This window comes from Scatophagus argus, chromosome 6 (assembly GCF_020382885.2).
Source record: "Scatophagus argus isolate fScaArg1 chromosome 6, fScaArg1.pri, whole genome shotgun sequence".
NCBI classification, from domain to species: Eukaryota; Metazoa; Chordata; class Actinopteri; family Scatophagidae; genus Scatophagus; species Scatophagus argus.
Genome location: NC_058498.1, coordinates 10,755,954 through 10,780,798, shown reverse-complemented (window position 1 = coordinate 10,780,798; position 24,845 = coordinate 10,755,954). Strand labels below are relative to the sequence as shown.

Below are 24,845 nucleotides of genomic sequence, written 5' to 3'. Positions count from 1 at the left end.
CATGAGGCAGCTAGCTGACTAAGAAACTTAACTGACACAAACATCAGCTAGCAGCGAGATAATCCTGATGCTGAGCAAAGGCACTAGGTGAAAGAAAATTTCTAAAAAAATAACTCAAAGCAAAGATGCACTTTTGCAGGGTATTTTCTTCAAATGAAAAGATAGGACATCACTTTTCATGTAGTCAGAACAGTGAAAAGGACTGGAGTGGGGATATTCCACTTCACACACACACCTCCCAGTGGCACACACATGTGGAGTGAAATAATTGAAAGACCAGATGCAGGACTGGACTAGTCTTAGTCTGCCACAGTACACTGCTGCTGCAGCAATTGGCAAACAAGTCAAACATCTGAAAATTGCATAAAACAGTCCACATTTGACTGTCCAGTACAGCTAATCTGTTTGACAAATTTTGTTTAAGGTGCCAAACTTTTTTTGCCCCCCCCCCCCCCCCCCCCCCCCCCCCCCGCCCCCCCCCTCTTCTCATGCCAATTGTGACAGACACCGGCATGTGAAAGTTGCTCTGTTGTTGCTCACATTGACCTCAGGCTTCTGTTTGAAAGAAGCAACTGACAATTTTTCCAATAAATGTCATGCCCAATGTCAAGATCACATTACGTCTATTGGACAAGGACAAAACCGATTGACAAACTTGTAGTGGCTTAAAATAATCTGTTTGAATGAAAGTGTTTGCATTAGGAGAGTATGTGCCCCTCAATACACCTTTGTGGTGCCTCGCTTGAGAATTTTCATTTCATATATGACACTTTTTCATCAGTATACACATTTCAGCATAAACCCATCATTTGTGTCCTTTCTAGGTGTGACGACGACGGGCATATACGGGTTCCACTGCAGGCCAGTGTGCATGATCATTCGTTTGTGCGTGTGTGTGTTTATGGTCGTGCATGTTTATGAGTGAGTGGCATAGCAGCGGGTGGTTGTAACGTGATGCCAAGATGTTGCTGTCCCTGGGAATGCTGATGCTGTCGGCCACGCAGATTTACACCATCTTCACCGTTCAGCTCTTTGCCTTCCTCAACCTGCTGCCCGTGGAGGCCGACATCGCTGCTGTGAGTAATTCATAATCCTCCTAAGACCACACATAGTGTAACACTGTAATGCATGTACACCCACACCTATGCAGAAATACAGGTTAGCAATAGATACGTTTTGTATCTTTATGCCCCCTAGTGGTCAAAGTCATAGTATGCGGGTTACGATTTGTTATTTCTCTTAAGAAAGGAGCCTAACCATTCAGTTTGATGATGCTTCAGCCTCCGTAAAATATCTTGAATCAAACGTAACTCATCTTTTAATCTTTCAGTACTCGTTTGACAACAAAACAGAGAACTTTGATGACCTGCCTGCTCGGTTTGGCTACCGGCTACCCAGTGAGGGACTGAAGGTGAGTACAGAAGGGTCAGCTAGTGAAGCCGTTTCTTCTGAGATTTTTATGGCATGTTTCCATCTTAACTCTCCAATGAATTAAAGTTTAACCATGAAAATAAACGCACACACACAAAAAAGATTTGGAGGAAGCAGAAGATATTCCTGGCTCTGTATTGTTGTGATGAAAAGATCAAAAACGTATGAGGAAGTGAGCAAAAGAAAAGATCAAAAATGTATGAGGAAGTGAGCAAAATAATAACAGTTTTACAGTTACAATTAGAAGAAATTTTGAAAAACATGCAATATAAATGCAAAAATATGTGTGATCTTCTGTGTATAAGTGTTTTACAGTGTAAATGATACCTACAGTACACAGCCTATGTCCAAATGTTAACAAAAGTTTCACTGTTAAAGTCTGTACATGAACTTGGTTTCACTTCTAATTTATGGGATTTTTTTATGGACTAACACTGGAAAACAGCTGTAATCTTACTAATGTTGTCATCTCAGTGCAAATGTCAGTGTGTGTTATAGCAGCCAGTTTAACTCCACACTGAAGAACTACTGCGAGACGTATTCAGATTACACTGAGGCTGGACCTAAATGAAGCTCCCTCAGCGTTTAATAACATGCAATGAACCAGCTCCCAAACATTACTGCACTGTGTTGAGGACTGTAATAATGTGTGTTGTTGTGAGGTTTCTGCATGTCACGCCCCCCCCAGCCAGAAGCCCCTGTTTGATCCACAAAGCTCCCAACAGAAGGGATGATTCATGTCTGCTATCTAAGCCAGTCATTGTGGCGTTTTTCACAGTTAAGAGCCCAGTTGTTGTTGTTGCTGTACAAGTGCTTTTGGGGAACAGAAGCAAGCTGGTGACAAAAACACTTTGTGTCTTGGTGTGTGTGTGTGTGTGTGTGTGCAGGTTAAGTACCAGCTGTTCGGACATTCATAGTTACTGCTACTTAACTGAATTTAAGGATGCTATGTTTGGTCTCATTACATCACTATGGTACACCCATGGATTGACCTTGACACTCATGTCACATGAGGTGTGATCTCATGGTATATTTTAGGAGTTGAGGCTCTGGTTGACATTGTTAACATGAACACATTTCCAACTCCCTCTCATTTCAAAATATACACGGGACATAAGTGTTAATTGCTGAGCAGCACTTGGCATGTACTAAAAATATATTTTGTCACATCAGCTATTTGTTCTATGCTTATGTAGTCATGTTTGTTGATAGGGGCCTTGCCAGAAGTAGTGATTTGAGAATGATGTGTCAAATAAAGCCCTGCTGTTTGCAGGAATTGTTGCACATAGTCCTGTGTGTGTGCGTGTGTGTTTGTGCATGAGCCTGCATATGAATCTTATGTAAGATTTTGTGTCATGAAAGGTGAGAAATGGCTTAGTCTCTCCCCGTTCTCCTGTCTTAACTTCACATTTAATCACCTCTGCTGCCCTGCTGTCGTCTAGCCGGGGCAGAGAAGCCAGAGTGTGCCATGCAGACATGCTGCCCTTGTCCCTGACGGCTAAACTCGATCCATCCATTTCAGAGTTATCCTCCTTTGCCCTGCCTTTGTCTGCATCTCTCTGAGTGAGTTTGGTGGCGGGCTTTTACAGACAACAGCTGCGATTTGCAGCTGAACTCAGCAAAATTTTAATGTAAGAATACACCCACAGTAACACCACCGTCAGACATAAAGGCGTAGAGAAGAGCTTCCCATGTCGCTTACTGGAAGAGCTGGAGATTTGCCATGCCTGTCAAACACTGATGGTACTTTTTGCTGTGTGCACGCCGCAGATTTTGCAGTGCATTCACTCTTTGTCTGATGGAAGTGAAAGTAGTGGTAAAATGTGCCAACTGGTGTGTCGACTATTTGCTACAAAGCAAAGGCTCAGTTTCCTTTTCCCCACCACAACCTAATTTTTAATATACCGTCATTTGCTCCTGCTGTTTAGATGAAAAAGCCCAGTTGCTTATGTGACTCTTATTAAAACCGTAGGAAGGTATAATTAACCTCTTCCAACTACATGTCAGCACCTACGAAAAGCTCCTTATAGAAACTGAAAGGCCTTAGTACATCTGGACCTAACAATTGATTTATGACACAGTTTTTGAATAGGAAATCTGTACATGAAACTATACACTGGAAGAAAGTTTGGTAACATTTTTTAGTTACCAGCCAAACTCACTTCAGATGTTGTAGCCTGAAGTGAAAGAAACTCTCAATCACAAGGCAGCACAAGCATGTTTGTCTCCAGAGGAGTCCCTACAGGGTGCGAGGCTTCAAACAGAGGCCTCCCTGTTCCTACCAACACAACCGGGGCTGTTTACAGTTGCCTTGGGGTCTCATTGCAAGGCCACTGCAAGCCTGTGTACACCCACAGTATGCAACAGTCATGCTTTGTTTCTTTTCTGATCTTAGCATACTAGTAGTTTGATTTGGGGAAATCAAACAGCCGTAACATGTTTGCATAAAGATTTGTATGTGGAGTAACTACTGTGCAGACTTAACTATGTTAGATTAAGTAAATTATGGTTAAACACAAGAAGTAATTGTAGAGAACCTGACTACAAACTGTGCAGACATGGTTCAGCATTGTGATAGTTTTTTTGTTTGTTTTATTTTAGATATGATACCGGCCAATAAATGACACCAGACTCAAAATAACCGTGTTTCCTTACGCCACGAGGATTTTTTATTTTTTTTTAACTTCGTTTTTATAGCCATTTCTACTTCCACAATTATAGACTGATCTGCAGACAGAAGAAATGCTCGGGTTTCCTTTGGAAAGTCTCTGTGGTTTGGATGGTGGAGTAACAGTGGAAGTGGCCTGGGTTTGACCACTGCTAAAGTCTGTGAAGCACACACCATAAAATATGCAAAAATATAGTTGAGTCCTTTGTGTCCACCTTTTTAGATCCTGATTTCCAAGTGAGTGCTTTTCCAGAAATCACAAATGGCTGGATTTCTACTGTCACTACATCTACTACCACCTCAAAGTAATCCTGAGTGGCTGACTGATTTGGTTACTTAATAAACAGCAGAGTGGACTTTCTATCTGTTGGTTAAACCACAGTTTGCACAAGCTTCTGTGCAGTTCTTTGCTCAGGCTCTAATTTAGCTCTACAGACAAGAATTTGATTGAAGTTGTCTTTGTTTGTGGGAAGTGTTCAGGGTAAAGAGGCAACAGGAAACTCTCCTCCCTTGAGTGTTGCACTTTGAGAGGAATATGGTGATATTGCACGAGGAGGCTGCATACTTTAAGTGGTTACTTCTATATATAAAGCTTGTTTGCCCTGCGGTTGTGTAGGTTTCATTTGGTTGCTCCGTTTTCCTCCCACAATTCAAGAATATGTAGGTCGTCTCTCTGTGTTGACCATGTGTGTAACTGACTGCATTCCCTGATTTCATGTGGTTTAAATTTTAATGACATTTTGACAAATTAAACTCAAGTCAAATGTTCAAGAATTCAAGTCAAGGTCAAGAATTTACTCTCACAGTCAAATGTTCTAAATATACGTACAGGGATCCTTGAAGGCCCTCAAGGACCCCTGAGGACCCAAACAAACATCTTCCTCCTTTTAGTTCCAGCAAATAATCGAACCAGTTGTCTGCTTAAACGTGCTCACGTGGACGTCTGCTGTGTCTACCAGCAAGAGGGGAAATGTTGACACCGAAAGGAAATGTGAAAGTTTGTCTCAGTTGTGATGGAGATCAAGAACTAGTGTGGTTACTTAATGCACATGCATGAGTCATTTCTGTAGTACCTTGGTTCTGGTAAATGTTGGTGGCGAACTAATCATAGCTGCCGTAAAAGACAGTTTCAGGCATATCTCGTTCAATTTCCCCACCCACATTTTCTCAGCCAGACCAGAATGCGACCCAGATACGATTTTCGTTTTTGTGCATTTCGACTACAGCCGTCCCATTTCAGTGGCATTCTTGTCCAGGTTGAGTGCAATAATGGGATAAGTTTCAGTAAGGAGGTCAAGGGTTTATGCCTCAGGACCCTAGTAATCAGTGTAGTAGATATTGTGGTTATAGACTAGCAATATAATGTGGGTAAAAGTTGTCTGTACGCTCTGTTGGCTCATCTGCTTCCTGTTGTGGTGATGCGTAAGTTAGGTGGGGTTTTGAGGTGATTTAGGCAACAATCTGAACGTCGTTTAGTCTGAGTGCAGAGTCGCACAAGCTTCAATCTGCTTACAAGCAGTCCCAGTCAGCCCAGAGCGACATACCGATTCTTCTGTTTTCCTGCACCTGCATCCAGGGCAAATAAGCAAACAAATCCTATAGTGAGGTCTTCAGTGATTAGGTGTGACTACTACGCAGTAGTTTGTCCACCAGGAAAAAAAAAAAGAAACCTTATCCTCCCTGTTGAATTCTTTAACAGCAGAAAATCCCGCTGAACGTGTTAAGACCGAAGCCCTGAATTACTGGCAGAAGAAGAAATAATCACTCGAAATTGATTCTCTTAATTGTTAGCATCAATTGTATCCACTTGAAGATCTCCAAGAAACCCACCAATATGCAGTGAAGGATATCTATCACTGAATTGGACTCTCGGTTATCTGTTCTACACGTGCGTCAGTTCCAAGTTGTAGTCAGTCTTTTAAGACACACTCTTTGGAATATCGTGAGAGTCAAAAGAAGCACCAGAAACAATGTCTTACTGGCATTTTTGATGTTCTAAATAATGTTTCAACATTGAATTTTTAACTGACAGTTAACTCAGTCTGCATTTAAACCAACTTTATCTGCTTTATCCTAACCTGACCAGATACTTGATTCTGCCTTCTCACCACAGACTCTTGCCTTCTCCCTGACTCTGCCAGATGTACGAATAATTCATGACTGAACATGTGAACTGAAACAACTTCTCTGTTTCAACATCATATGATTGATGAATGATTAGCCTTCATTTGGTTTTTTTCCAAACTTTGACACTTTGGGCCAGGACTGATGGAGTAATAATGGGGATATCACTCTGGTGTTATTACAGTACAAACATTCTCTGTGAGGTGAGTTTCGACCCCCCACACTGCATTTCCTCCTTTGAGGATTTCACCTCCTTCCCCAGTTATTTCCTGTTTTTCACCTTCCTCTCCTCTCCGCATTCTGCAGTTCTGGCAGGTATTTTATTTTATTTCATTTGTAACCCAACAGAGGGCGCTCTTGCCACTGCTTTCAGAGTCAGGAGGAGGAATGTGAGGCAGTGGCACAGTGATGTCATTTAGCAGCAAGGCAGGGCTGCGCTGGAGGGAGGCGCCCAGAGGTGAGGGCGGTGGGTGATTCCTCACACGCTTCTCCTTCCCGATGTGAGATGTCACAGATGATCCCTGAATTTGACCTTTCATTCATTAAGTCTTGCCACCGTTAAACTACAACATGGCTGTGCCCTCTGTCGTGCGTCGTTGGTTCGGTTTTTGCTAGTAAATGTGATGGGTCACTGTGGTTATTTTCCATATGTGGCCAAGCTTCTGTTTTGGAGTCGTGGCAGCCGGCAAGAGACACTCGCAGCAAACCAGTCGGCTGCTAGCAGACACCAGCTTTGTGTGTGTGTGTGTGTGTGTGTCAGTGAGAGAAAAGTGCTGACTCTACTTGACATACGGGCTGTTTTTTTTTTTTTTTTTTTTTTTTTTTTTATTGTATTTTAAAGCGTTGACTTTAAGGGAGAGCTGACTCCCAGAGTCCCACAGCAGTCCACACTTCCTGTCTACCACCCTGCCGCTGACACACATACAGTGGTGTTAGTTACACTTGCATAAGCTCAGCGGAGGTTCAGAAATGTATATCACATCAGGTCCCTCCCTCCTCATCTCTTGTGAATTTTCTTTTCATCATCTCATCTCCATTTATCTGCTGTGGTTCTTTGCTCCTTCTCTTTTCTCACCATCAGTCTGCCTCTTCTTGTCTTCACCTTTCTATTTTTGTTTTTTTTTTCTTTTGTCTGTATTTAATTTCCCTCCGCCTCCATATTTGTGTTTTTTTTTTTTGCTGTTTTCTGCCTTTGTCCTCCTTCCCTTTATCACTCTGTCAGCCTCTCTGTCTACCCCTCTCTCTCCATCTTTTCTCACTATCTCCCTCTCATCAGTCACTTCAAAAGGCTGCTGTTGGAAGTCGGACTAAGACAGGAAGCAGCAGACAGAGAAAGATAGATGGGAAATAGAAGGTCGAGAGTTTTTTCAGGGCAAAATGAGACCCTGACAAATTGAAAACACCCTGGAAGCTTGTAGACTTTGATACATGCAAAATGTACGCGTAGGTTTACATGACCATAAAAAGACACGCACATCATCATGTGTCTTCATTCCAGTGGAAAGTTCTGTATTCATTATGCATGGATTACCATGTTAAATTTATGTTTGATTTGCCAGTGGTACATCTGGTGCTCCAGCAGAACTGCCTCTCAGCATCTTGTTTCTTTCTCGCTGGTTTGTTTTTGAGTCGTGGTTTGTGATGGATGTTGTTAATGTGGAAGCAGCAGGAGGCTTGAACAAAGATGGCGGCACACAGCGTCATTTATCACCAGTGTCACTTATCATGAGTATAACTAGTCCTTTTTTGAACTGAAAAATACTGCTGTTTATGGAAGTACTGTTGTATCTTAGCTTATTAGTGCTCTCTATGCAAAAGCGATATCTTGTTTGGGAAAATGGCTCATTTAACACCTGTTTGACTTCCAAGGAGTGACATTTGCTTGACGTTGGATGTAGGTCCCGCTTGTGGTGTTTCTCACCATGCCATGTCATCCCCGCAGGGCTTCTTGATTGGTGCACGACCAGAAAATGCGTGCGAGCCCATCGAACCCCCTCCGAGGGACAACTTGACGGGCGCCTTCATCGTCCTCATCAAACGCTTCGACTGCAACTTTGACGTCAAGGTACAGCGTTTACACATGCGTGATTGTTAGAGATGTCTGTCCTTCCTAACTAAACCCCACCACACTCATAATCAACCGCAAACATGTACTTTTCATCTAAACGTGACTGCTTTATATTGAAGGGTAGTATAATCGCTGTTATTCTGATATCTGAGCAGGGCACTGACTGCCTGCCCAAAACTATGAGCAGCAGTGTTGGTACACTGAATTATGACCCTTTTTTTGGTTCACTTGTATTTTGCTAACAGGCCTCCAGTGCTCGTTTAGTGGAAGCGCTGTTTTACTGCATAGCAATACCTGCAAGTAATTGGAAAAAAAAAAAATCTTTTACTTCAGCAGCTGTTAATTTATCAAGGGCAAGCTGCCAGAACTGTAACAGTGTGTGCGAGGCCTCACGCTGCATTTATATCAGGAGGTGTTGTTTCAGAGTTGATTTCACTGAAGCTGTTAGATCATCTGGTGGGCACAGGAAAACAGGAAGCAGCAATTTCCTGAAATATGATTTCCTGCATGATCATCTATCCCACTCTACTGCTGCTGGTTTGTGTGTGTGTGTGTGTGTGTGTGTGTGTGTGTGAGATGCTGGACCTGGGGAGTAAAAAAAAGTCCACTTTGCCTCTTGTGTTGCTGAAGCTGTGAGTCAAGTGAGGCATCAGGTCATGTGCAGTGCAGAGAGGGTGTGTGTGTGTGTGTGTGTGTGTGTGTGTGTTGCCTACTTCAGCACCTAAAGAGGAGTAGAAAGACAAAGGAGAAATGGAACAGAGTAAGAAAACATTGTCTGCATAACTGACCTGCTAACCTCAGTTAAAGCCCGACTAGTCGATGCGAAGACGCTCACACTGGCTGTAATATTTTTTAAGGATGTTTGAGACCTTGATGACACAGTTCCTGTTACTGAATTCAAAGACATTTCCTGTTGAGACTTTTTTTTTTTTCAGAACCAGCGGACATCCCGAATTGTTTGCAGATACTTCAGCAGTGATCACATTGCCTATCCGCTGTGATGAGGAAAAACTTCAAACTTGTGGTCGAAACACTTGATAAACTTGGCAATAGAGCATGTGAACTATGAGTTTTATTATTAATGCACCCTCTGCTGATTCCCAAGGAGGATTTGTGCCAGAAGTGAAATGATTCAGAATGAATTATTTGAATCAGCTGAGTTATTTTCCCCACTCTTTTGCTTTGGTCTTTTTTTTGTTTTTTTTTAAAATCACTTTTGCACTAGAGGCAACAACAAAAAAAAAAAGTTGTCGCAAAATGCATCTTAAATCTTGTGGATTCGACCCTGTGTTAAGCAGAAGAAACAATAGAAAGGGGTGAAGAGAAGGGAGGAGATGGGGGGAGAACAGAGAGCCAGGGTTGTGAGAGGGGAGAGCAGGGATGAGTAATGGGGTGAAAGGGAGGAAAGCATGCAGCCTCTTGGCATCTTTCTCTCTCTGCCTCTCCGTCCGTTCCTCTTATACTTTTTCAGCCATGCCTTTTCCCATCTTGGTTGTTCATTCACTCTCACATTTCCTGGCTATCTGTCTTTGTTATTTTTTTCAGTGTATTTTTCCCTCTGTTCCTTTTTGCTTTTCTTTTTTCCCCTCCTCTACTCTGTTGTAAGTCAGAACCAGCCATAGGGCCTTATAAGGTCTTACTGCATCACACACAGGCTTAAACACACACACACACACGCACACACACTTTTGTAGAAGCATGTTGACAGACAGAGCAGTGAGGTGTTCCCTTTGCTGGAGTGTAACCAGACTCCGTTCCACATAGCTATGGGTCTGACGCACCGTGTATGCTCACTGAAGTGCACTGAAACGTGTCGGATTTGTCATTTAACCTCCTGCAAGCGTCACAGGAGCAACTTTGATTTGTTGAAGTTCACTTTCTTTTTTTTTCTTTTTTTTCTTTTTTTTTTTGTTGCTGAGATCTGGTGGCATTTTTAGTGTAACCTTGCAGCACATTAATGCCATAATGCATTTCTCACCAGCAAGTACTGGACTTTTGAAGTAAGTTTTGACATTCAGGCCTAATTGATTATTTGTTTCAGTCAGCTGTCTAAAATGGAAGGAATCTCTAGTCTGCTGGTCCGTCTGTCCTGACTATACAACTGTTCATGTGATCAACTTCACACTTGGTGGGTGTGGTGCTGAGGACCCCAAGAACGTGCACTGCTGAGTGTGAAGTAGTCTGGATCAGCGGTTGTCGAGAAAGCTGCCGGCAGCAACACCCAAGACCAAGCAGTCGGTCAATTTTGAACAGGCAGTGTACTAGTCAAGTAAAAATACCAAACTGCATTTTTAGAGAGGGGAAAAATGTTTACGTTTATCATATGCTCACACATTGAAAATTTTACTTTTTTGTGCATTTTTCATTATTCCCTCCAGCGCTGCTGAGTTATGTGCAGTCGAAGTTTCTCACATCCTTCTGCTTACAGCAAACATTTGGATGATATTTCCTTGAAGCCCTTATTGCTCCTCCTTTTTTTACTTTTTCTCTGTGTTTGTTTGCCAGCATGATAACTCAGGAACAGAAGGGGAGATTTCACATTTGGTCAGATATACTTGGGTGTCCACCTTGAAATGTCAAAAGCCCTCTTCACTGAATCCTTGTATTTCCTGTCAGTATTTCTGGTACTATCAAAATAAAAGCAAAAGCGCACCCCAAAATAATTATCTCTCACAGCTCTCAGAATAAATCCATGTGTTTGCTGGCTAGATTTAAACTTCTCCTCAGCACACATAAAGATGAAAACTAGTTTTAAAAGGCACACTTTGATTGGTTAGATTTGACAGTCAGCTTTAAACTAGTCAAACTGTGTTATCTCTTTCCTATCTCTCTTCACGCACTTGCTTGTCAGTTTCCTTTATATTTGCACACACGCGCGCACACACACACACACCCACAGACAGACACACACACACACAGAGTCTGTCTGAGGTCTGGCTATGCTGTCTAACTTCTGTCTGATGCTGAAACACACATATATACAGTTTGCGCTCTCTCTCTCTGTCTCTCTCTCTCTCTCTCTCTCTCTCTCTCTATCTCTCTATCATACACACTCAACTTGCATATCAGTCATTCTCCTAGTTGTCCTTTTGTTGCGCTGTTGTCCTGTTGTCTTTCTCTCACCCTCTGTCTCTCTCTCACACACACATACACACACACACACACATAGACTCAGGCATATACTCCCTCCCTCCCGCCCTCTTAGCTGAGCTCAATTCCCTCCAGAAGCTGCAGGGAAACAAAGGCATAATAGATTCCATCTTGACTGAGATGAGGCACTCGTGTGTGTGTGTGTGTGTGTGTGTGTGGTGCAGGGGTGTCACCTCCCAACGTGCCCACTGTTTCATTCCATTGCCTCCCATCTTTCTCTGCCCCACTGCAACCTTCTGCTATAGCATATAGCCATTAGCATCCAGTGAGCAACAGCACAGTTTTAATGGATCCGTGGTCGTAATGGGCAATAAAATGGACACTCACCCACTTAACTCTCCGTCAAGGGTTAGCTCCTCCACCCGTGGAGTGTGAGTGTGTGAGGAAGAGTGTAAGAGTGTGTGTGTGTGTGTGTTGCAATATGACATGACAGAGAGGAGGTCGAATGTCCAGAGAGAGTGTATGAGATGGGGAGGGGTGAAGGGGATCAAGTGAAGGAGTGTTAATAGGCACATTCGCTCTTTTTGTGTGTGTGTGTGTGTGTGTGTGTGTGTGAGAGAGAGAGAGAGAGAGAGAGAGGAAAGCATTCCTCCATGGCTGTTCCTTTCAGAAAATAAATCTCCAGAGAGGCTGGGTTTGCACTTCCTGTACGCTTGGATTCTTTGAGGTGGGGGGTGGGGGGGTCATTGGTGACCTTTCTGACCTTTCTGAGAGGGGACGGGGGTGAACAGGAAACTCAATACCCTTTTCCTCCTCCCTCCCCCCCATGAACAACCACTGTGCCTCCCTTCATTCTTTGGACGATCCTTTGCACACTGTCTGTCTGTCTGTCCCACACACACACACAGACAGACACATAGAGACGGACACACAGACAGACAGCTGGTCTATATACATGAAGACATAATGTCCTAGTTATGTAACTGTATGTGCTCAGATATGTAGAGCCCTGTTGGACCACGTTGTTCCCCTTTTTCTTCTCTTTCTCTTATTTGCTGTCTTTCACTCATTCAGTCTCGCTCTGCTGCCCTCTACCCGCCATTGCTCTCAGTTTTTATTTGAGTTCCCTCTTTTCTTCCCACTAGTTTCATTGACTAAACTGTGGATGTCTACCGAATTAAACAGGAGCAACTTGTGATCTTCAGACTCTTGACTTTGACTTGAAAGATTTAGCATCGTTGACTTTTTGGAATCAAGTTACTGGGGGAATCATGTCAGCCCTGAGTGATGGTAAATGTTAAAACATAGTGTAACAGTTACACGAATGAGATGGGTTAGCCTCCACGTGGAACACAACAAGATGCTCTGCAGTATGCCAGTAAAGGCAGGGAAGACCAAGATTATAAATATGGATCTAAGCCGGATTTAAAAAGCTTTAAAAATTCACCTTTGCAAATTTTTAATGAAGAAGCGGAAAAGCTTGTAAAGTTTGTTAGACTTCAAGTATACACACACACAGTGCTTTTGGCTTATGTTTGAATGTTAACACAACTTTTGCATGTGTACTTGAAAAACTTTTTTTTTTTTTTCCCTTTTGGCCCAATGGGAGTAGCAGAAATAATTTGCGAACATAACATTAACATATCCTCACCTTTTAAGTTAATATGGCAGAAATGTTAGTAAACAGCTGCATATTTTGCAGCAACATTATCATTCATTTGGAGTCCTGTTTGCATTCACCTGGTGAATATCCAGTACTCACTGTATTTTTAGCTCTTTGTTTATTCTCTACCAGTGCCTGAGGGAAATATCTGGCTCTCCAGCTGCTAAATACAGCTGTGACAGCATGGATTTTTTTTTTTTTCTTCTTCTGCAGTGTCCCCAAGCAATTGTGTCCCAAACAGTAGAGGCGGTTGTCCCACCGCCTGGTTTACAAGGCGTTTAGTGGACTTCGCTGACAGTCTTCGCCAGAGCGAAGATCGTTGGAGCAGTCACGCTGGAGTCACGGCGTTGTGCTGAACTCTCTTTCTATCAGCCTGCTCCACTTCCAGCACAGTAAATTTTTAACCAGAGCGTTGAAGATGGTGGCCAGATAGCTACACATTGAGCTGGAGCTTGCTATGAGACCAACAGAAGCAGCAGATTGTGTTGATGACTCTCTGTGGGCTCATCACTGTGAGTCACAGTGTCATGAAACATTGTTTTGGTAAAACCACTGATCGTAGCTGCTTTTAAGGTACATAAATAAATGTAGGAATCTTTTGTACTTTGTGTTGCTAGTGACCAGAGCACAGGGTAAAACCACCCAGTGGCTGTTGAGATGACAGCGTTTTGTCTGGTGGAAAACTTCCCAAATGTGACTTAGGTCATACTAGAAAAAGGACAGATCGGACTTAATGTCCAGTCGGGTATAAATACCTTTTGTCCTGTCAGGAAGTAGTGAACTTTATGTGACAGGGCAGAGATCAGCCATCGTACACTAAACAATTCTCTCATTCACAAACCGTGATGCTGTGGAGTCATGATATAGACGTGAGTGTTAGTGTTAACTACTCCAGACCAATATAACTTCATCAAACAGAGAGCGCTGACAAGTTTATTATTCAACTATAAAATGTTCCCCTCAATACACATCCGTTCCAAATAAAAGTCTCTGACTGCCTGTCTGTATGTCTGTATGTATTTTATTTTCTCGAATTGCTCATCCAAACTCAAATGAGCCCCTGCAGTTCTGACCCAACACTTCCAGACCGGTTAGGCACACGCATGAACAAGTTTAAACAACAGTTGGTGACTACTTAGAAGAGCTTAAGAAGCTAACATTAGCTAGCAACCGTCAGTGAATAAGGTAAGCTTATTCTAACCTGGTGACCGACTATGAATAGGAATAGCTGGCTAGCTTCAGCGTGGAATGATACAACAGCAATGATTTCATCCATACACTGTTATGTCTAGATGAAAAGCCTCTTAGAATTGATTTCAATAGCAGGGCTTTTCTGCTATTGTTAGTCTATAATCACATTATTATTATTATTACTATATTTTTTTGTGTCTTGTGTATTTTGGCATTTTTAATGCATAAAGTGATTGCGCATCCCCCTTTTTATGGGTTTAATGTGTCTTTGGTCTACATTAAGTCAAATAAATGACATTTAACAAAAAAGCAGAAATAACAATAATAATAATTATTATTATTAATTCAGGTGTGGCTTTTGTTTTGTGGCTCAATAGACTGTCCAAAACTGCTGCTGTCTTAGTATTTAGGCAGGTTTGCTCATCCATGTTGTAACCTTTAGCAATTTGTGTAATTTCTCTAATTTTCCGTTTGGCACAAATGAAGGGATTCAGTGAAGAAGAAAAATAATGGTGGAAAAGACTGAGGTTAAAGTCCCTCTGCTTTAGGTGCGGTTGTGCTGGGATCTTTCTCCTTCAGTAGATTACCAACAGATCAAACAAGTCTGAATAGATCTTTGAAGAGTTGGGAGGGTTGTCAGGGGCATTATTTTGTCAGCAGCGGTATAACCAGCCCAGTCAGCTTCTGAATAAAATCGTCTCATGCCAGTTTGCTTTTTACCAGCCGCAGCCTGAGCTGGTCAGCGTTTGTTCTATTGGCTGGTAATTTCCCATCTAACCTTGCTTCCCGCCTCTTGCTTTACAGTAAGTGCATTTCATTGTGTGGTCTGTTTGTGCTACGGTGACCTCACAGCCCCGAGCTATACACACACACACACACACACTTGGAGGCCTCGGTCTTTATTCAAACAATGATCTAGCTTCCTGCACACGCTCACTCAGTCTCATGACAGGGTATGACTGCGGCTGACTGGATGTATGACTAGCTCGAGTGTGTGTGTGTGTTTCTGTGTGTGAGAGGCAAGGGGAGGGGGGCAATATCCATATCTGATGTGGCCGTGTCATTTTCTCTGTGCTCTTATTATGTCTTTTGCAGTTTGCTGTGGCAGCACACACACATGCATGCACAAAGCTCACAAACTGTATATGGCATACGCACACAACACACAGCTGGCACAAGTGCTGTTCTTGGCCATCGTTTTAAAATGTTTCTCCAGGTATTTGAGGACAAATGTTTCCCTCTTGTTTAGGCTTCTTTTAAAATCACAAGAACACACACACACACGCCCTCATACAAACAAAACTGATACGGCCACATACGTTGGAAGTGAGTAAGGATTTATTTGTATAGCACTTCCTTGAACCGGAGTCACAGAGTGCTTCACTGTTCACCGGCAGAAGATTTGGTCCAAAGCAACATGCAAAAAGGCAATAAAAAAAAAACAAAACATCTGAATAAACATTTAAATCAAAGGTGAGCTAAAATTGAGACAAGGGAGCTTCATTAAAATGTGTTATATTCATCTCTTCAACACCTTTGGTGTTATGTATATGTGTATGATATCACGCAGAAATGAGCTTCATGAATTGCAGCACTGTTGTGTTATCAGCGTACGTAGCCTCTCCCTGCAGTTTGCAGTTTTATTGAACTCTTTATCTAATCAGCAGTCTGGACCTTGAAACTAAAACTCGACTCTGCTCTGCGTAGCATTCCTCCGAAACACTGAGGAGCGAGACAGGAGGGTGAGATGAAGGAGGCGGGCGGGGGGGGGGGATCTATGAGAAAAAGGGGAGGGAGGGAGAGAATACAGGCTGGGCACATTTCTGGAGAAGTTGGCAGTCGGGGTAATATAACAAGGGTAATGAGGGCAGAGAGAACACAGAAGGAGGAGGTTAAATTTAGAGAAGAGGAAGAGGTAAGGAAGGGGAAGGGAACGGAGGGGAGCTGAGAGGAGAGGAAAAGATGTGGGGAGAAATCAAACAAGAGCGGTGGGAGGAGAAAGCTTGTGGAGAGGAAGAGAGAAGGGGCATGAGGGAGAAGGTAGGAGGAGAAATTAGTGGCTATGGGAGTAGGTAAAATAAATGGGAGACAGAAGGGGAGCGAGAGAGACGGTTAAGGGAGGAGGAGAGAGGAGGAAATGAGGACCTGATTGGGAGCTGCTGTCCAAACAGCAGAGGAGCAGAACGTGGCTTAGCTGTATCTGATAGAGTTTAGAGAAATTTGAACCCCTTCTCCAGACCCCCCCAAGGACTTAGAACGGGTATTTTTTGGCAGTATAGATAAAATTGACTTGGCTTTTTAGTTCAGGTCTGAAAATGAGATGAGGAAGAGGAGGAGGGAAAGAGATGAGGAGGAGGAGTGAAGGGATGGACGTGGGGGAAAGTTGCAGGTGGAGAGGAAGGACGAGGAGGAGGAGAGAGGATGAATTATTATAAATTTTAGAGGAAAACGTAGGATATCCGGGTCGAGCTGACCAGGCCCTAATACACATAGACATAGTGCACTCACCTGAGCGTTTGGGTTCACCATGTTCGTATTATTTCCACTACAGGAGCCAATTCAGTAGAAGCTTTTTCAAGTTTGGAGGTCCTTAATTACAGCTTCCGAAATGAAGTTCATTGGCATTCTTATTACGCTTAGAACATCAGCTGTTATGTCTCATCATTTAAGTTGACAAAACCACACTTTGCTAAATATTCACTTGCGTTTGATCTGAAACGCTTGTCGTGTGAGGAAGGTGCGCTGCGCTGCTCACACTCATTTACACAAAGCCGAGGTCAAGTCTGCTCTGCGCAAATGCAAATGCAGACCAGTGGCTGCAGCGAGCTCCACGCTGGTTGTTTATACTGCCTGAACTTCACAGGACAGCAGGGTGGTGGAAAGAATGGATGGGGAAACAGACAGAGGAGGATGGAAAACTGTGTGTGTGCGTGTGTGTGTGTGTCTGTGTGTGTGTGTGTGTGTGTGTGTGTGCGCAGAGGACAGTCACTGTGTTTAAGCTGCAGCATCGCATGAGGAGACTGCTGTATTGGCTGGAGACACACACATGAGAGAAGATGCAGTAATTATTGACACACACACTCACAGAGTGCAGCAATAACTAGCGGTGCTATCAGCAGTCTCTGTCCACACCACCAGTCTTACAGACACTAGAGTGGAAAGGCAGATGTAAGATATGTGAACAAGCATAATTCATGTGAAAAGCAGTCATTTTTTTCATATCTGTAGAGAGTTGACGCCAATAAATTGTTTTTTAACTAACTGATATATTGCGCTCACGAACAACAGCTTTGAGGTGCTTGTCCTGCTCTTTTTTTGGGGGGGGGGATCCAAACAGTTGAGTCCAGCACCAGTGAGTCAGGAAGGTCAATGTGGCACCATTTACACACCTGCAGTCAACTGTGACCAATGGCAGTCAGGTCTTTCACACGCAAATACGTGCACGCACAGACATCACTAGGGCAGTGACCTGTAGGGGAAAAACTGCTTTGAAATCTCTCTCCCCCCAATCCCCCCACCCCATTTTATAGTTGAGTGGAAACATTTCTTTTTCTGACCAACACTTTCCTTCAGATATTCACAGGAAACCTCGGCGTGCTTCAGTTCAGAATCGGAGAAATCATTTTCCTGATCAGGGTTTTCCGCAGTGTTGGACTTTGGAGGAGCTCCGCTTTACCTGAAATACCGAGCGCCTCTGCTATTGTCAGAAGGAATGACTACATTTTTCTGAAATTTAATGTTGGCAGTGGTTACCACCTGCAGATATCCTGCAGATTTTTGTTTCCTTTTCAATCCACCACTTTTAGCTTTCTTTAAACTTGTAGTAGTCTGCAGCTAAGTCAGTGAAACAGTATTAATTTATTTATCACAAAAAAATCTCAGTCTATATGTATTTGATGCAAATATTTGTTGTAGTTTAAGGCGTTTATGTCACATTGCATTTCTAACCCCCCGGCCCCCGACAAAAAGCTTCTGGAGCTTGTTAAGGTCACACACAGTGCCCCCAAATACAACAGAGTCCAGTCTGCCTTTTAAAAATCCATAATTGGTCAACTTCATGAATAAAACATCCAGGGTCTGTGCTGCAGACCAAGTCAAAATTTGGTCAGCACACCACAGGGTGCCGTGGTGGGAAAACAAGCATCGGATGCTTATTATGCTTCCACTTTGTTTTAAATCCAAGGCCTGATGGTGCGCTGGGGGCGGAGGAGGAGGACAAAATATTGTGGCCTTTGGAGGCAGAAAAGGAGAGAGCGGAGCTGGAAGTTTCTGCAGCCAAGTCAAAGCTGTCTCATGACGACTAAAGATTTAACGATGCCCTTGTGAAAGACTCTTATTCAGTTTTTGCAGCGTATAGCTCCACTGTAGCGGCAGATATACGGCAGTTGCCGTGCGCGTAAAGGTGAAACTCTGACAAAAGAGTGAGTTTAATGTTGCTTTGTTGAAATAAAGCGATAAGAGAAAGATGTTTTACCACCATAATGAAGTTGGGGGTGCGCAGTGCGATATGATGCTGAAGGAGAACGGTAGGATTGTTATGTTTGGTCCCACGGGGATAACAGCAATTAAGTGGTTTAACGAAGGCTGTTGAATTGACGTGGATGCCGGCGTTACAGCTCAGCACGATGGTCGGCAGCTGGCAGAAGGGCATGGCGATGCATTCTTGATGTTTCTTGTGTCTTGTTGTGTTGACACTTGCTTTCTATTGATTTTTGTGTTTGTGTGTATGTCTTGAGGTTTCGCATCTCATTACTCTCTTTTCTCCTTCTCTTTTTTTTCCCTGCCTCTCCGTCTCTTGTTTTTCTCCCTCTCTTCAGGCTTTCAGGAATGCGTTGAATGTCCTTATCTTTGCCCATGCAAACACAAGGGTGAACCAGCAGCAGAGGGTGAATTCCTGTACAGATCCCAGGCCGACAGACCACACCACGCGCTGGTATCTAGACAGCCTACGGCCAAAACGGCTCTTTAATCCTACTGTAAAATCTCCCTGAAAAGACACTGAGCTAAACTGTAGAGCAGCCAGCCTATTGAGAGTTAACACCAGACCGTGTTGCAGACTTTTTTGTGCGCTGTCCAATGTCAGCGCCAAGATTAGATTGTTTTTCGAGCTAAACAGAGTCTCGAAAACAGTATCGACTTGTGCTGCAAGGCAACATCGTAACGGCAGGGCGATCGTCATGATTAAAGATAACATAGTTGCTGCTGTGATAAGTTTGTAGTGTTGTGAAATCCACCATGCAGGTGCTGATAGGAAGTTATCTGCGGGAAACTCAGCTCTGACAGCCTGCAGCAGTCAGCCTCTCTACTGGAATTACTGACTTAGAGGGAAAGTAATTGCTCAAAAATTAAAAACATTTTATGGTTAATTTGATCAATTCCTTTCCATTTCCTAATTACACTGAGTTGGATGGTCACTTACAGATTTATATGCAAGGTGTTTATTACTTTGAGTTTAATGTTAAGTGATCCGGACTTATTTATTACTTTGACCTAGATGTTCAGTTCTTCATTTCCACCAGTGCCAGCTTTTATAGGACTATTAACCGGCTGTCAGCTTTTTCCTGCCACAAACTGTTGTTGTTATATCGGCCTTTGAAATTTCATTCGACCTCTAAATCCAGTTATGCTCTTATATGCTTGGATTTTATGGGCAGTTTTTATTCTTTTTATTTTGTCGTATCCCATAATGGAATTTTGTGTTCTCTTTGCTGATTGATTAGCTCATGTAGTCGCTATCAGGTAGAGATACAAAGAACAAAAAGCAAGACGAAGAAGAAGAAGAAAGCAAGCAGTCAAACACCAGGCTGTTATTTTTATAATTTATTTTTGCCGTCACAATAAAGACAAATTAATGATGTGTTACCATCACAGCCTTGTCAGACAAGACAGAAATCTTCCTCCAACTTGCTTGTCTTACGTTCCTCCAAAAAACAAACAAACAAAAAAAAAAAAAAAAGCATTTCGCGTGCGTGTTACTTACCCTGACGAGCCTGCCTCTGCGGACGCACACAGCGGCCATTGATACCTCCACACAATACACCCTCACAAGAAAACACATGGGATAGCAATGCTGCTGTGGCTGCCATACACGCTGCCTCATGTATGCCTGTGCATAAAATTACAATGACAAGGAAGAGAAAAAAAAAAGACAGTGCTGTCCTGCTGTTAGCATCCAGGCAGGCCACAATGCACACACACACACACTCTGTTCACCCCTCACAGACCTCCTTGCATCACAGCAGAGTACAGTGCTGGTGTAAAGAGGCCTGGCTGAGCTAACACACTGCACTCACACAACCACTGATGGTTCAGGTTGGTGTAAGCGACCCTCCTTTATTATTTAACAGAGCTTATGACTTTCAGATCTTTCTGAGTGTGACCCAGGCTTAACTGATGTTTTTTTTTCCCGCATTTTGCTTCTCATCGTGGTCTCACTCTCACCGTCTGGCTTTGGGTGGAGTGTTGATTTACCACAGGAGGTTGGCACGTGCTCTGGCTAAAAATTAACATCAGCATTTAAAGGAAGGAGGAAGGTCACCCTTAATTCTCTTGCTTGTGTTAAATATTATTAATCTGTGATGTTCAGTGCTTTCTGGTTAGCTTTATTTGTGTGTCCACAACATTCATACCTGCTTCTAGTGCAGTCATGATATTCTACATTTTAACAGAAATGGCGACAAAATGGCGGCTCAAAAAAAGAAGCTTTTGAGCTTTGATTCTCAGGAGCCAACTGTGGTCTTCATTATTCTGACAATCGGAAAGAAAAATCTCTTCGGTTGCACAAAGCATGTCATAAAACATCGGTTTATGCTGTCGTAGCCTCGTTACAGACATCTGAAATGCTGTCCGTCAAAGTCTTGTGGTGCTCTCGTTGATTGGAGGAAGAGCCAAGTCAGTCACAGTTTTTCTAGTTGGGTTTAAGACTGAGGACGTTATTTTCCTTTTAGTACCAACCGATTGTTTTGGTTAACATGAGTGCAAAGTGAGTGATGAGGTGAAACAAAATGGCAGTTTGGTCTAATTATCAGGCTAATGTAATGCATGTTATAGCTTTTTGGTTTTTCTGTATCAAAACTTTGTTCTCTGGATAACCAAACTGAATCCATTAAATCAGTACAGTAGGATTTATTTTTGGTTTAAATTCGGCGACTTTGCGCTGTTAGAATATGATTTCCTCTGGCTGGCGGAGGAGGATCACTGCATTCATTCACATTATTTTTACGTAAGAGCTTGAGTGAAATTTACACAATCTGATGCAAATTATTTTTCCTCTCAGTTACAAAGGAAACAATCTGAAGCCTCTATATCCATCTGTGTAGGAACACATAATGATTCATTCCCGGATTACATTGTCACATCCTACTTCCTCCATCACATCTGCGGCAAGCGATCAGCCACAACAATGGGCGTACAGGATGCTGCTGTCAGAGCAGCAAAAACACCCTCCCAGGTGAAAGATCCTCATTACGTCATTTCCCCCCTGCATCCACGAGGCAGCACATGTGGCCCTGGGCTGCCGGGAGAGATCCCCGTCGAAATCCCTTTAGTTTCTTCAAGATATAACATCCTGAAAATGCAATCTGCCATGGAATTAAAGGTTTAAATGCAAATGGTGTACAATAACTGACTGCAGTAGTCCTTGATCCACATTCACAAAATAAAAGATTTTGTAGGATGTTTTTCGGGGTTTTGGACGCTTGTTTTTCAGATTGTGGATTTCTGTTTCTTATTGCAGTCATGAATACCTAAAATCAGAGTATTATGGTCATTTACGCAGCCACACATTCACTGAATAAGATACATGTGGACCTCTCAGGATTTATCCTGCTTGTTTCTTGCAGGTGCAGCCTGCTGTCTTGATCCATTTATGCGATTGCATTTATAACACAACTGTCTTGCAAAATTGATTTGATTTGATCTCGTAATGTGACATTGAATCGATGTTTCTGGGTTTCCCGCTGAGAGAAAACTCAGAGCATTTTAAGTCACCGGCGCTTTTCACCACAACTTCGACAGTAATAATTGAGCCTCAAATTCAGTGTTTTTTTTTGTAAATTTGATAATGAAAAGTATGAAAAGAAAAAATAAATTGACTTTTAGAGGATAACAGCTACATACACACACACACATGCAGTAAACCGGTTACGCTCAGGTGAAAGCTGTGTTGATGCAGCAGCGAGAGGCTTAACCTTTTCCGGAAGAGATATGATTAATTATTGTGTGCTCGGTGGCGTGTTTATACAACAGTTTAAACGCATTTAACGCACACACACAAGCACACGTAGACGCGCTCATGACTGTCCAGCTGAAAAGAAGAAAGCGTGTGCCGCAACAACATGGCTTCCAGACAAAAATGAAACTCTTTGGGCGTGACGCCAGCTTCCGGTCCTGATTTTTAAATTTTGGTGGTGACAGTTGCATTTGGATGACAGTTGATGCCTTAAATTATTCCCATCTTGTCATGATCAAAGCAGGTGTGAGATAAAGCCACATGTGAGGTGTTTTTTTGTTTGTTTGTTTTTAATTAATATTGTGCAGCGGTGGACCTGCAGCTCTGTCAGCTTAGATGAGCAGTCAGTGTTTACCACGGGGAAGCGAGCTGTCTGGGTGTTAAATGCAAACATCTTGTCCCTTGCAAACACTTTCTGGGAAATGGGCCGTAAACATGTTGCCGAATGCCCCCGTGAATGCCCCCCCCCGGTCTTCCGTTATCTGTGGCGTCTGCCGTCCTCTCGTGCTGCTGTTGTTGTTATTATGATGCTGACAGGCTGAAACCTGTAATATTTACTGCCATTTTTTCAAGGTTTCTATCAGCAGTTGAGAGCATCCTCAAAGTTGTACATTTTTGAGGCTGATGTTGGTGAGCTGCTGGAAAGCTTTCCCTCCTGTTAACCACAACTGGTTTCTTGTTTTCTGTGTTTGTGTTTTGTTTGATGTGGTTTGGTGTGTCAGATAATTGAATTCAGATTTGGTCGCAACACCTCTATTATAATCGCGCGCACACAGACACATCACCTTCACTTGAGGCTGTTTTTAGTCTTACAGTCTTAGTGTTAGCCTGCTTTATGCTCGCCAGGTGTTCGCACCAAAGAGGATCCAGTTGTGAATCAGGGCATGAATGTTTTTGTCTCCCCGCAGGTCCTCAATGCCCAGAAAGCCGGGTACAAGGCAGCCATTGTTCACAATGTGGACTCCGATGACTTAATCAGCATGGGATCCAATGATCGTAAGTTAGCACCACAACCACCTCCTCTTCCTCGCACATCAGCCCGTACGCATTTAGCATCTAACACCAGCTGCCTGGTTATTATTTGTCTCTGCTAAGAGACGATGTGCCTTTTCTCTTTGTCCCAGAGGCAAAGTAGTGCACTTTTCTAGTCAAAAGTCTGTAGACGTGATGCCCTGTAGCATCATAGCACTCCATTTGCCCCTGCTTTAGCCCACCTTTGTGATATGATAGTGTCTGCTATCCTCACTTGAGGGGGTGCGGCACAGTCATCAATTATGTTGCCCTGCTTTGTGTTTTTCAAGAGAAGCAGATCTCACAAGCTGTTTTACACACTTGGTAATCTCTGCAAACAGATCCTGCGTGCTAGATTGCCGTCAGACGATAGCTGGTGGGTTCTGAGATTGCACACTCGGTCACTAGACGTGTCAGTAAGCTTCGACTCTGACCAATGGACGAACAGCGTCTGATCCCTCCTCACCCCTCTTTGAGGAAGGTCATACTGAAATTAACTGACATGGCCGAGTAAAGCTGTGAAGTTTGAGCAGGCTAAAATCTGTTAATGTACCCACGTAGCTGGACATGAATGGCGTTGTTAGTTTGGAGGGACGTGGACTTTGCCGACAGACCAAACATAAATAAACTCTGTGTTACTGCCAGGTGTTTGTGGCCAGTGAGCTTTGAAACACTAATAATTAATCTGCCTGTTACATACAGATTCATTGTTTGGTAGGAAACACGTCTCAAGTTGACATTTTCAGATGACTTGTTTTGATCGACCAACAGTCTCAAACTCAAAAATATTATTTTTAATGACAGAAAAGACCAAGAACACTTGCAAATACTCGCATTTGTGAAGCTCGAATCAGTGTTTTTCTTTCTGAGTTTTGGGCATTTTATCTTAGAAAACCTATTAACTGTTATCAAACCAGTTGTAGATTAAGTCTGTCTGTCAGTTAATCCATTAATCAACTTATTGTTGCAGATTTCGTGTCATGATCTTCATTAGTGAATGCTACAAAAAGCAAGTCTTCTTTTTTTGCTTTTCTCTGATAGCAGGACACCATGTTTTCAAGGTCATTCGATGGAGCTGGACATTGATGCGCAGTCACATGATGTATTAATACAGCAGGTTCTTGTCTCTATTTTTAGTGGATGTTATGAAGCAGATAGATATTCCCTCTGTGTTCGTGAGCGAGGAGACTGCAAACTCTCTGAAAGAAGAGTACACGTATGACAAGGGGTAAGTCTAAACCCAAATCTCATCTTCCTGCCCGTTAATATCTAACTCCTTAGTCTGAGCTTTTCACCCCAATGTGAAGTTGTGGAGACAAGGCTGCTTTTTATTCTCCACTCAAAACTGTCTGGCCATTCTCTGAGTTTA

General features: G+C 42.9%; 1 protein-coding gene across 1 annotated transcript in view; it reads left to right on the top strand.

Annotated features, from left to right (window-relative positions):
- rnf13 (ring finger protein 13) overlaps positions 1-24,845 on the top strand; it is a 37,138-nt gene that overhangs the window by 2,473 nt on the left and 9,820 nt on the right. Inside the window, exons 2-6 of the mRNA XM_046390629.1 lie at positions 825-1,076; positions 1,331-1,411; positions 8,166-8,288; positions 23,374-23,461; positions 24,614-24,704. Of these exons, the coding sequence (XP_046246585.1) occupies positions 963-1,076; positions 1,331-1,411; positions 8,166-8,288; positions 23,374-23,461; positions 24,614-24,704 (497 nt within the window). The 5' untranslated portion in view covers positions 825-962. The remainder of the gene's footprint in view (positions 1-824; positions 1,077-1,330; positions 1,412-8,165; positions 8,289-23,373; positions 23,462-24,613; positions 24,705-24,845) is intronic.